At 34.8% G+C, this 13,272-nt stretch overlaps 1 protein-coding gene across 1 annotated transcript in view; it reads right to left on the bottom strand.

Moving 5' to 3' along the window:
- GATB (glutamyl-tRNA amidotransferase subunit B) overlaps positions 1-13,272 on the bottom strand; it is a 110,215-nt gene that overhangs the window by 30,009 nt on the left and 66,934 nt on the right. The window contains exon 10 of the mRNA XM_027866860.1: positions 12,060-12,193. Coding sequence (XP_027722661.1) covers positions 12,060-12,193 — 134 coding nt within the window. The remainder of the gene's footprint in view (positions 1-12,059; positions 12,194-13,272) is intronic.

The raw sequence follows: 13,272 nt of genomic DNA on the forward strand, positions 1-13,272 counted from the left end.
CCATTCTCCCACCTGTTTTTGTTGACTAAAGAATTCCTTCGAGTTTGTGCTCAGATTACTGCATCTATTTCCTTTCCAATCTTGCTTATCTAACTTACTCCAATAATGTCTCCCCCCGTTTTTTTAACTCTGGTATGATACTTTTGATAATTATTTAACCCCATTGTCTAGCCAAAGAAAAAACAAAAAAATGAAAGAACCAGATCAGGCATGTATTACAGGTATATCTAGGGCTGAATTCTATATAGCATGAGACCTGATGATGCTTAAAATTCTTTCCCCTTTTTCTTTTCTCCTATGGTATTTATGACTTTTTTGCTCCTCTAAATGAATTTTATTATCATTTTATCTCATGTCATCTAGTATTTTTTTGGGGTGGTGGTGGTACATTTTTACTGGCATAACATCAGCTATATAAACTTGGGGTAGTGTTATTTTACTAAATTAGCCCAGCCCAGCCACGGATACTGAATGCCTCTCCAATAATTTGGGGCTGCCTTTATTCCTATGTTTATTATAAATCACTTTGGGGTTATTCTAAATATTTCCCCTTTAATCCTTTCTTCCTGTTCTGTTTTGCTTTTTAGTAATAGGCAGATACAATGATAATTTTTGTGGATTTATTTTATATGCTGCTACTTGGCTAAAGCTATTTTTCATTTCAGTTAATTTTGGTTGATTCTTTAGAGATATCATAATATAGTAGATAGGTCCCCAGAATTGGAGTCAGCCTCAAATCCTGCTTCAAATGTCTGTTAAATGTATGACTTTCACTTTACCACCCTGTGCCTCAGTTTCCTCATCTGTAAAAAGACAGGGGCTTGATGGCCTCTAATGCCTTTTATAACTCTAAATCTATGATCTTATGATCTAGGGTTTTTAGGTAACACATCACATCATCTACAAATAGATAACTTTGTTCCTCTTTCTTAGTATTTATTCCTTTAGTATATTTTTTCCTTGGTTTATCTCTAGAATTCCTAGTGGTAAGTCAAATAATACTGGTGATAGTATTCATCCTTGTTTCACTCCTGGTTTTAATAGAAAACGTCCAGTGTTTCTTGCTATAACCAATGTTAATATACCAAAGACAAAATCTAGAAGGAAATAATAGAAAGGGAAGTTATTCAAAATAACTATGCAAAAATGCAAAAAAACATCTTACAGGTAATCTACTAAGGTACAATCATCACCTGTATAAGTATTCTTAAAAAAACATAATTAAAGGGAAATAAAGAATTATGTAAATAATTAAAGAGACAGTGAGTGCTCATGGCTGGACCTTATCAATACTAGAAAAAAATGAAAATACCACAGAATTCACAAATTTAGTGCTACCTCAATCAAACTAGTAAGGGGATACTTTAAAAAAATAGACAAAATAATAATACCCATTTGGAGGAACAAGAAGTTTAGAATCTTTGGAGAAATAAGAAAAAGAAGTGGGAATGAAGGGAGGGAGAGGGAAAAGATAGCACTTTCAAGACCTCAAATTATGCCATAAAGCAGTAATATATGAAAAGCAGATCACTGGAACCGTCTAGATAAGCAAGAATAAAAAACAAATGAATTCAATAACCTAGTGTCTGACAAATTCAAGAATATAATAAACTCTTTTTTTTTTTTAAACAAGAACTGAGGAGAAAACAAAAACAGCTTGGTAAAAATTAGACTTAGACCAACACCTTATATTATATACCACAATAAAATAAAAAAGAATGTGTGACCTAAATCTTAAAGATGATACTATTAAAAATGGGGAGAGAGCCAGCTAGGTGGCACAGTGGATAGAGCACCAGCCCTGGAATCAGGAGGACTTGAGTTCAAATCCGGCCTCAGACACATAACACTCACTGGCTGTGTGACCCTGGGCAAGTCACTTAACCCCACTGCCTAGCCAAAGAAAAAATAAAAAAATGAGAGAACCAGATTAGGCATGTATTAAAGGTATATCTAGGGCTGAATTCTTAACAAATCACACGCAAAAAAAGAAAATTTTAATTATGTGAAATTGAAGACCTTTGCCTGAACAAAAGTAATGAAACTGGGAGAAAGGTAAACTGAAACTGGGAAAAAAGGTGAACTGAAACTAGGAAAAAAATACGTCTGACAGAGACCTGGTATTCATGGAAAATGAAAATAAACATGTAAGACCAAGAACCATTCTCCAGTAAGAAGAGGTAAAAGTAAATGAACTAACAGTTCTTAAATTATAAATTCTCAAAAGAAAAACTGCAAATTGCTATCATGAGAGATTGTTCCAAATTATAGAGAAGGGAAATAATAATAATGATGATGCTAATAACTAGCATTTTTTAGTGTTCTAAAATTTGCAAAGTGTTTTATATATGATAACCATTTTACACATTAAAACAATTCTGAGGTTTTATCTCAAACCCAGGAAATTGGTAAAGTTGGCATAAGATGGGAATAGTTAAATTTGGTGGGGCTTTGGAAATAAAGACACTGCAATATACAGTTAGGGGAGTTATGTATTGGTCCAACAATTCTGGAGAACAATTTGGAATTATGCAAAAAGAGTGTCTATGTCTTCTGACATTGCTAAGATCCCATTGCTAAGCATACTCCCCAAAGACAGAAAGGTCCCTCATACACTAAAATGTTTATAGCAGTATTTTTTCTAGCAGCAAAACAGTGGAAACAAAATAAATACCTGCCTATGTATTGGGGATATGGTTGAACAAACTGTAGCACATTAATGTAACGTAATGTATTATAGAACCAGAAGAAATGATGACCATGAAGACTACAGAGAAAGCTGGAAAGGCTTAGAGGAACTGATGCAAAGTAATGTAGACTGAATCAAGAAAATAAAATACATGATGACTACAACATGAGAGATGGAAAGAACCAAAAAACTGAAACTGAGGACTGTGGAATTAGAATGATTGATCTTGGACCCAATTAGTAGTATTAAAAAATACATCTTCCTTCTTTGCAAAGGGAAACAACAGATATGGTTAGACTCAGTGGATAAGTTGGTGAATGTTGCTGAACTTTTTTTTCTTTGCTTTCCTTTTAGTCTGTTATAAGGGATGGCTCTCTGAGTGACAGTAGAAAGGGATATATTTGAAGATGAAGATGTTATAAACAACAAATTTCAATAAAAATACGCTAGGTCTTAGAGAAATCCTTTTGATCATATTAAGGACAAGTCTTCGTTACTATGCTTTTAAATTTTTTTAACAAATGAGTATTCTATTTTCTTAAAGCTTTTTCCATCTATGGATATAATTACAAGGATTCATCTTGGTTTTGTCTTTTAATTGATTATGCTAATTATCTTCCTGATGTTGAACCATCCTTACATTTCTGGTATAACTCCAACTTGGCCACAATGACTATTTTGTTGTTGTTGAATATACTACTGTAATCTCTTTGCCAGTATTTCACTTAGCATTTTGGAATCAATATTCATTACTGCTTTATCATTTGCTGTTTTGGGCATCAAGACCATAACTATCTAAAAGAAAAAGTTTGGTAGAGTATGTCCTTTCTGTTTTTGAAAATCTTATATAGGGGCAGTTAGGTGGTGCAGTGGATAGAGCACCGGCCCTGAAGTCAGGAGGACCTGAGTTCAAATCCGGCCTCAGACCAAACACTTGACACATACTAGCTGTGTGACCTTCGGCAAGTCACTTAACCCCAATTGTCTTACCAAAAAAAAAAAAAAAAAAAAAAAAAAAAGAAAATCTTATGTAGCAGAAGGATTATTTTCTTTAAAGGTCTGTTAGAATCCTCATGTAAATCTATATGATCTTGAAGATTTTTCCCCTGTTGAAGTTCATTTATGATTTGATTAAATGTTCATTCTATGTTTGAGCTATTTAGATTATTTATTCCTATTTATTAATTTGGGTAGTTGATGATTTCATAGGTAATTTTCTCAAATAGCCCTCTTTAGTGGCATCTTGTAAATTTTGGCATATTGTATCACTGTTGTCATTTTATTAAAAATAATTTTTTATTTTTTCTGACTTTAATCCATATGTGATTTTGGATGTCATTTTATATTTTCTCTTTAGGTCTGTGTCATTTGTTCATTCTTTCTGTATTGATTACTATTTTTTTAAAGTTATGAATTTTAAATAATTACTACAGTTTTTAGTTTTATGTTATGGCATCTAAAGGATGTATAAAAGATTTCTGTATTTGTATTTGTTTATGGAGTTCTTTAAGCCTCAGGCATAACTGATTTTTGAAAAATCTGATATAAGCCTGAAAAATAATTATACCATGACTTACATTCAACATACTCTCTACAGATATATCAAATTCAGTTTTTCCATGCTTTTGAGTCTGAAATTTCCTTCTTGGTTCTGTTATATTTGTCAGATTCCAGAGAATGATCATAAAAGTCTGCAACTATTAACACCTCATTATCTTGGTTATTTGCTTTTTAATTGGCCTTTCCTTTTAATTCTTACTTTATTGAGCTACTCATTACATATATATTGATATAATTGCATTATCTATGCTATCTTTCCCCATGATGTAATTTTCCTATTTGTCTCAAAGCTATTTTTACTACTTATACAAAATTATGACAAAATCCTGTTTTTTTTTTAATTTAGCTGAAGCATAATAAATTTTATTCTAGCCCCACACTTTAAGTCTATATTTATCTGTGTTTCAGGTGTATTTTATATAGGAATCAGATTGCTGGATATTTTAATTCATTCTAGACGTCTCTTTCTTTTTGAGGACCTCTCTTTCTTTTTCTGTTTACATTCAAGGTCATAACAAATTTGATTTTTACCCAATCATATCCTGCTAAATTAATTTAAAAAAAAAAACCCAGCACAAGACACAACACAGCTTATTTTGCTTGTATGGATTCAATCCTAGTCTATGTGCATGTGCACACACACATATACAGATGCTTTTCCTTATACCTACATCAAAAACAGATTCTACTTTTACTAATACAATTTCTTAAGCATCCCTACTGAGAACAGATAGGGGTGGGTATTAGGAATCACTCTTTCCTCTGAAATCCTTAACATTGTTAATTTGTAGATCTGTAGTCTCTAAATATTCAAGATAAAAAAAATTCTCTTCTCCCCTAATTTTCACTTTCCTTATTTAAGTAACTTATTTCTGTCTTTTCTCCTTTGTGGGGGTTCTGCTCAATTCTTAGCCTTCATTAAATAACCTTTTTATAAGGTGGGACTCCAAAGAACTAACAGACTTATTCTTCTTATACTATATAAACAATGAATCAATATTGAAATTTGTTTACCTTGTTAAAGTTTCTACTCTGTGGTTGATTTGCTTATCAAAAGCCCTGCTCAGTTTTGGCTTTTTTCTGAGGGAAGAGTCTTTGATTATATTTTTTTTTAAAAATGTTGTTTAAAAGCCACTTTCCCTTTGTATTTTTAGTATATCATATTCCAACCTCTTCTTTTATATGTTATGTTTGTTGAATAATCTTGTACTTCTTCCTGATTGCTTTTAAGATTGTTTCTTTGATAGCAAAGTTCTGGATTTAAAAAATATTTTTGGGCAAGTTAAATTTGGAGTCAGAGGACTTTTGATAATATCCTATGAATTATATTGATATGCATTTTGCCATCTTGCTTTCAGTACTTTCAGGCAACTTCAGTATATGATTTCCTAGAATACAGTTTTCAGACTCTTTAGTCTTCATATTTTCCTGGAGATACCAGTAATTCTCAGTTTGTTTTGTAATCCTTAGTACTCTTGCACCATTGCTTTGATTTGTATGGTTCAAGTTTCCCATTGGTGCTGTTTCTTAATTGTGTTTTGTTATTTGAATGGCCATTTCTGCATTTTTGTCCTCTACCTGGGCCATTCTAGCCTTCTGAGCATTTACTGACTAATGTGGCACAGGTTGTTCTAAGTTACTAAGTTTTATATTCTTTACATTCTTCTTTCAATGCTCTTATATTCATTTTTATAAATGCCAGACTTGCTTTCATATTTCTCTACTTTTATAACCACTCTGAAGATTCTTGCACTATCTGTTTTCTCTAGGTCTCTGTTTGGGTCCTCTAGTAGTTTTTATAATATTTCTGGATTTCCTCTCACTTTCTTTTGCCCCATAATGCCTTTTCATTGTATTATGCCTCTTCTTGCCTCTTCACTGTTAGGATTTACTTTCTTTTCTCCTTTTTAATTATTCTTTTATTTGATGCGCTTGTTAGTGTTTTGATGTTATAAAGAGGAACATGGTTAATCACAACAACTCACTCAGCTGTCCTTCTGGAGCCTTTCAATCTTCTTTGAAAACTATTTTATTATTACTCTTTCAATGACTTTCTAATGCCCGTTATTACTTACTACCATGTAATTCTGCAATATTGACTGGATTGGGGAACTCCAAGCCTGCTATACTTGTTTCACCACTAGGTGGTATTCATCTCTCGGTAGCCTGTAGCCTGGGGTTTTCTCTTCAGCAAGGGGTATCAAAGGACTTATAGAGAGTTCACTTTCTTAACAAAATCAGACATAAAAAAAATAGCTTCAGAAGTAATTTTTAATAAATCTAACATGTTTCAACAATAACAATATATTTAAGATGACTAACATCTAAACTGTACTGCAGCTTTTCTCACTAGACAATTTTTTAAACTAGTTCTACAATATATTCTCAGCAATGTATAATTACTTGTCAGGTTCTGCTACTCAGACTTTTCAGTACGTCCTTGTGCTCAATATATATGCCAGCCTGCCTCCTGCATGCTACTCATCTATTAAGCTTTAAATTTACCCTAAAGCTAAGCCCTTTAAGTCTTATGGACTGAGTTGTTCATTACCCAATTGATGTTTGTTACTAAAATTAATCAGTGCTCCCCTAATCTGAGAGGGAGTAACCAACTTCTGTCTTCTTGGCTCTCTTGCTTCATCTAAACTGGCTAAAAAAAAAAAAGGTCATTCTTTGATTTCTTTTGTTCAGTTCACTGGTGCGATCAAGAACAATTTTTTTTTTAAAGCTAAAATTGGTTTGGGCAATTAATTCTTAGGTGTTCTGATGGGATGATTAGCTAAAACCTTGGCTTTGTCAGTAACTGTGAGATACTGGACAAGTCATTTCCTTAGGCTTGTTTCCCCACACGTAAAATGAAAAGTCTGGATAAGGTGATTTATGACAGCTATCTTCACTCTGGAATTCTGATTATCTTTTTCTATGAACCGTAACTAGTCTCACAACATAAACTGAACCACACAACATAAATTTAATAGCTTTTCCTCACATGCCTATCGCAGCGAGTCTCAAGGCTTCCTCACTTTTTAGACCCTCCATGATCTGAGCCACGCCCATCCATCCCACCTTATTTCTTCCCTGTTCCTCTGTCCCCTTCACATAGCTCCAGTTAAGTCACGTGTCCTAAGCACCCCTTAGATTCACTCTCAACTCTATGCCTATGTTAAACTGCTCTGCAAATTATGTTACGCCTTTTCCTCTCTTCTACATATGCAAATCTGAACAATCCTTTAAGATCTAGCTAAAGACCCTCCTTTTACAAAGCTTTTCCTGATTACGACCCAATTCAGCTCTCAATGATCTCCCTTATTCATAAACTTCTATTGTATTAGTTTGTAGACAGAATATATTTAGTTACATATTCTCTTGTATTATACATAGTCTCATTTGTGTTTGTCTCATCTTCCTAAGTTGTAAACTGTGTCGTTATTTTTGAACATAGCACAGTGAAACCTACACACAACAGACAATTGATAAAAACCTTCCGACTTGAGGCTGATGAAACTTTAGCTAAGCGGCTTACGGAGCTTTAGAGATTGCTACTTCTACCAGAGAATGTTATTAAAGGTAAGGCATACTGTTATACTTATTATATTTTCACTTTTAGTACTTTTTCCTAATGACAACATTTTGTATACTTTTGTTGGTACTTATTAAGAAAGTTGCTGTTTTTCATTTTACATACATAATGTTAACATTAACATGATATATTAAATTATAACATTATACACATGAAGGCTCTGGAGGAGAGAGTGAGGCTGGTGACTTGGCACAGCACTGCCTCACTTAAATCCAATCTACTTGCAAGTCAAGACATTACCTTCCTCATGTCATTGGTACTCTTTGAGAACGAAGGACAAACAACAATGAAATATTAATAATTTGATATATTCTTAACTATAATTTTTGCACATTAATAGATGCAACCTGCTTGAGGATAAGGACCATTTTTTATTTTTGTGTTTTTATCAGTGGTGCCTCACACAATGCCTAGCAACAACAACAAAATATCCATTGAATGGATGACCATATCCACACAAAGACTTTTTTTTTAAAAAACAGTTGAACACGTTTCCAATTTGGTAATAGAACAATGTGATTCACTAAATGAAAATTAGCTTTGTAATAAGCTTTGCTGGTATGCACATTCCATTAAAAGAAAATGAACTATATACTGTGTAATGGGAAATCCAGTTGAAAGGCTATTGTGAGATTAAAATATTAACAACTGATATTTGTATTACATTTTAAAGTTTGGAAAGTGTTTTATATGCAAGACCTTGATTTATCTCTAACAACTCTGTGGTAATAGGGATCCGCATTTTACAGATAAAAGAAAGGGAAGCTGAGAGAGACTAAGTGATTTGGCCATGGTCATCTAGTTAGTGAGTGTCGGAAGTGAAATTCACACCTAGGTGTGCCTGACTCCAAGTCAGGAACTTTGTTCACTTTTCCATGTTGTCTCTTTCAAAGGAGATAAGATACAGCTGTGGGTTAGCTATAGCAGTGTGCAAGTAACTTGGGATAAGCAATGATTTTGATATAGTTTCATTTTGTGACAGCAATGGTCATGCATGTGTGCTCCTACTGACATCAGGATAGCTTAGGTCTGATCTTGACCAAATGAAATAAGGTTAAACAGGTTTCCTCCTCTGTCAAAGGAAGCCTGCATTTTGTATCACTTTCAGTTGTTTCATTGCTGTCCTTTGTTATATTTTTAAGAATCAATATTATTTCAAGAAATTATTCAAATGCAGCCCTTTAAGAACAGACCTGAATGAGTATTAGCAATACTGCAGTGGCTCTTGGTGTGGGGAAGTCTAATGTTTCAAGAGATAGTTAAGCCCACAATGAAACAGAATCAGTCTCACCACAGCATACAGGAAAATGTGTGCCCTCTACAATGTGGCATAAGCTTGTTGAAATGGGAAGAACATTGAGGAGACCAAACACAGTTTAAAAGAGTTGCCAACTGTTGCTGGGAAGAAAAAAAAACACTTGTCATTGGCTCCAAAGACTGAAGCATTGATAATTAAATAGGAATTACATTCCTATTAAACATATTTTCACATCCAAGATCTTTTAAAAGAGGTCCAAGTAAGCCCATAAAGATCTGAACATCTTCATCAGGCTATAAAATATGCACCCAAAAAATTGTTTGGGGGACTTTTTACTTCCAATGGGCTTGAAAATCTTGCACACATCAAGGAAATGATAAACTCTGATACATCAATATACCTAGTGGCATAACTTCCCTAATTCCCAATTGGAAATGGAATACTACAATGCAGTCTTGCCCCATGTCACAAACAACTAAGAAATTGACCCAAGAGATGGAGATAAATAAGAATTCAATGTCTAGGGAACTCACTTCATTTAAACAACACTGAAAAGCTATGGGCTGGAATTGAAAAAATGGACTATTCATTGAAGGTATGCACAATATCCAAGGTGATATATGGATTTAAAATGAAAAATTAAAGAATCTGAGTCAAAATATTATGAATTCAATGTTGTATACTGAAAAGTAACTAGAGTAAAAAGAGAACATATGACATTAATTTTTTAAGGATGTAAAAAGTTTCGAAGTTCATTGAATAAGTCAATAAATTTGATTTTTTGTTCCACTTAATTTGCACAACACTATACTTGGCTGGATAGTTATGGCACATTTTTAATCTCCCAGGTGACTTCTTTGACATACAAGGTATTCCTGGGCTACCCTTTTCCTGTTATCAATTACCACTTTCTCAGGTAATGTAACTGAATGTTATTATTAGTCTGAATCTAATGATGAAGTTATAAAAACATCATGTAATGCATTTCAATGCAAAATATAAATAATTTAGAATTATACACTGCTCTGTATTAGCTGTACTGTTCTCCATGGGCATGGAAATATAGCTGGCTATATGAGCTTTGAGTTATTGGGTAAAAAAAAGGCTATGATCACATGGTCAACCAAAGAAAATTTTTTTGAGAGATGGGCTGCATTCAAAGCACAGTCGTTGGTATTTTAGAGAGATGCCAATAAATGTATCCCTTAAGATGCAGATCAGCACCATCTTCTGCATGATGCCTTCCCTGAACCCCCAATAGCTAGTGTCCTTTCCCCAAATTACTTTGTATATATTTGTATTTGTTGTTTTTATATTTATGATGTATATTCTTTGTATGTATTTATTGTCTCCCCATTAGAATGTAAGCTCATTGCAAGTGGGGATTATTTCATTCTTTGTACTTGTATCTCAAACACTTAGCACATAGTAGCCACTTAATAAATACCTGTTGATTGACTGATTGTCTCAAGAATTATAGGATTGGAAGCCTACTATTTGCTCTTTTTTTGGTTTCTTCTTTCTCGTGGTTTCTCCCTTCTCGTGGTTTCTCCCCTTGGTTCTAGTACTTTTTTACAACATGACTAATGTGAAAATACATATAATATGAATGTATATGTAGAGCCTATATCAGACGCATGCCATCTTGGGGAAAGAGGGGGAGAAAATTTAGAACTCAAAATCTTATAGAAGTGAATGTTGAAAACAAATTAAATAAATTAATTCATTAAAAAAAAAAGAATTACAGGATCATTGATTCAGAGCTGAAAGAGATCTAAGAGGCCATCTAGTCAAACATTCTCCTGTTAGAGATGAGGAAACTAGGTCCCAGTGACATTAAATGACTTCCCTAAGGTCACAGAGATAATCAATAACTGATGCAGGATTTAAACTCAGGTTGTACTGATTCCAATGTCAGAGCTCTTTCCACCATACCACGCTGTCTTTTATAAACTACTTCAGAAGAAAAGACATAGGCATGTGAAAAGATAATAAACACTACCTTGGACTACTAGCTGAGTGCCAAGTAAGTATAAATATAAACATAGAAAATTTATAAATATATAAATATAACAAATGTTACAGGAGTTCATAGCACAAAGAGATTACTTTTGGCTGGCGGTGGTTACTCATCTCTTAAGATACTGAGCTGCTCAAAAATACATAAATACACATTTGTAATTTGTAGGTTTCCTAGGTTTTGAAGTAGGGTGAGGTTTGTGGAAAGAACACTGGATTTGGAGTTAGAGGTTTTTTGTTCAGTTGCGTCCAACTCTTTGTGACCTCATTTTGGGGTTTTCTTGGCATACATATTGGAGTAGTTTTCCATATCATTTTGCAGATGAGGAAACTGAAGCAAACAGGGTGAAATGACCTGCCCAAGGTCACACAGCTAGTAAGTGTCTGAGGCCAGTTTTGAACTTAGGAAGATGAGTCTTTCTGATTCCAAGTCCAGTGCTCTATCCACTGTGCCACCTAGCTGTCTGGAGTTAGGGGAGTAGAGTTCAAATCCCAGTTCTCCTATTTACTATGTGACTTTGGGAGAAGTAGTTTCAGTTTGCTCATTTATAAAATGAGGGGCTTGAACTAAAGGATCTCTATGGTCCCTTCCAGGTCTGAATCCAATGATCCTATGATGGGGTAACAGGGACAAATGAAGTTAATGAGGTCAACTGCTGAGGATACTTAATTTCCCAGAACTAAAGCATTGTAGAACTAGAAGGGGTCTGACCGTTCATCCAATTTTTTGTTTGTTTGTTTAGCCTGAATCCTAAATTCATGAGCTTTTACTGTCTCACAGACTCATTCTAGGGCTGGCTGATAAGACCGATAGATGCTTCTGGATTCTGGCCCTCAAAAAGAGTATTTCTCAGTACTTCGATTGATGGAGGAGGGATCAGAAAAGGATGTAGTACCTCTAAGCTAGCTCTTTCTCGATGCAAAGGGTAAAAAAATTCCAAAGCTGCTCTCACCTCTCGCTGACAGCAAGGTTCCGCTGCTTTAAATAACCCAGGAAAGTGCTGAGAATCCAACCAATCACTTTTTTTGGCTCTGCCCTAGTTTCTTTCATCACAGTTTGGAAGAACTCCAATAGTCCATCCTCATTCTGTTAAAAAAAAAAAAAGGCCAAAAATAAAATCAGAAAAACCAAAATGATCATCACCGGAGCACGAGGGACAGCTTTGTGGGGCTAAGGTCAAACCTGTGAGTCCTCTGCCAGTTGGCCTATTGATGACACCTCTTGCTTCCTGGATAAACACTGGTATATCACCTCTGACATGTCACCCAAAAGCTTTGATAGCTTTTGGTATTCAGTAATACTGTTCCTGCACATAAGAATGATAATAATGTCATTCTGTATTTATCAAGCATTTCCTCGGAAATGAAAATGTTTTAGACATACTTGACTCTGATAATCCACAGCAATGGGCAACAGATAAGGAGGCCTAGATCAATGAAATTCACTTGATTTGTCCCCAAAGCCTCATCCTGGCTATCAGTTTTCAACTCCTCCTCCCCTTCTCCCCCCGCCTCGGTCCTCCAACCTTTTTTTAGCAGAGCTGAAAATATAGCACAAAATGTCTGCTTGCTGTGAATTTAATCTTCTCTCTCGTCTCATGCCAACCCTCTGATGGAAATTCTAATAGCCAGAAGAGGAGCAACAATGCAGGGGCTGGAAGGAGAAGCCAAGAACTGAGATGACCCACCAGCTGAACAAAGCAACCACAGGGCCTGGCTGTGATATCATCTGGGGACACATGGTATCCTCACTTCCCCCCCTCCAAGAAGAACAGAAACTCCCTGAAGGCGTCTTATCTTATCTCCAATACATAGCCGGGGCTTTGGTTGTAGTACTAGTAGATGTATAATAAATGTCTGTTGTAATCCCTTGTTGAATCATCCCCAAGAGGTACAAGAGGATGAAACTGGTATTTCCACTTTCAAAAGGAGAAGCCCTCTCCTCCATGCAAAAGGGGAAGTTTAGTGTGACAGGAAGGGCCCTGGGCTTGGATTCACAAGACCTGTATTCAAATACTGACATGAGCTATAAGTTCCCTCATATGTTGTTGTTGTTCAGTTATTTCAGTTGTGTCTGATTCTTCATGATCCCATTTGGGGTTTTCTTGGCAAAGACACTGGGGTAGTTGCCATTTACTTCTCTAGCTCATTTTTAGAGAAGAGGAA

Source organism: Vombatus ursinus, unplaced genomic scaffold, assembly GCF_900497805.2.
Source record: "Vombatus ursinus unplaced genomic scaffold, bare-nosed wombat genome assembly UNPS02014784.1, whole genome shotgun sequence".
Taxonomy (NCBI): Eukaryota; Metazoa; Chordata; class Mammalia; order Diprotodontia; family Vombatidae; genus Vombatus; species Vombatus ursinus.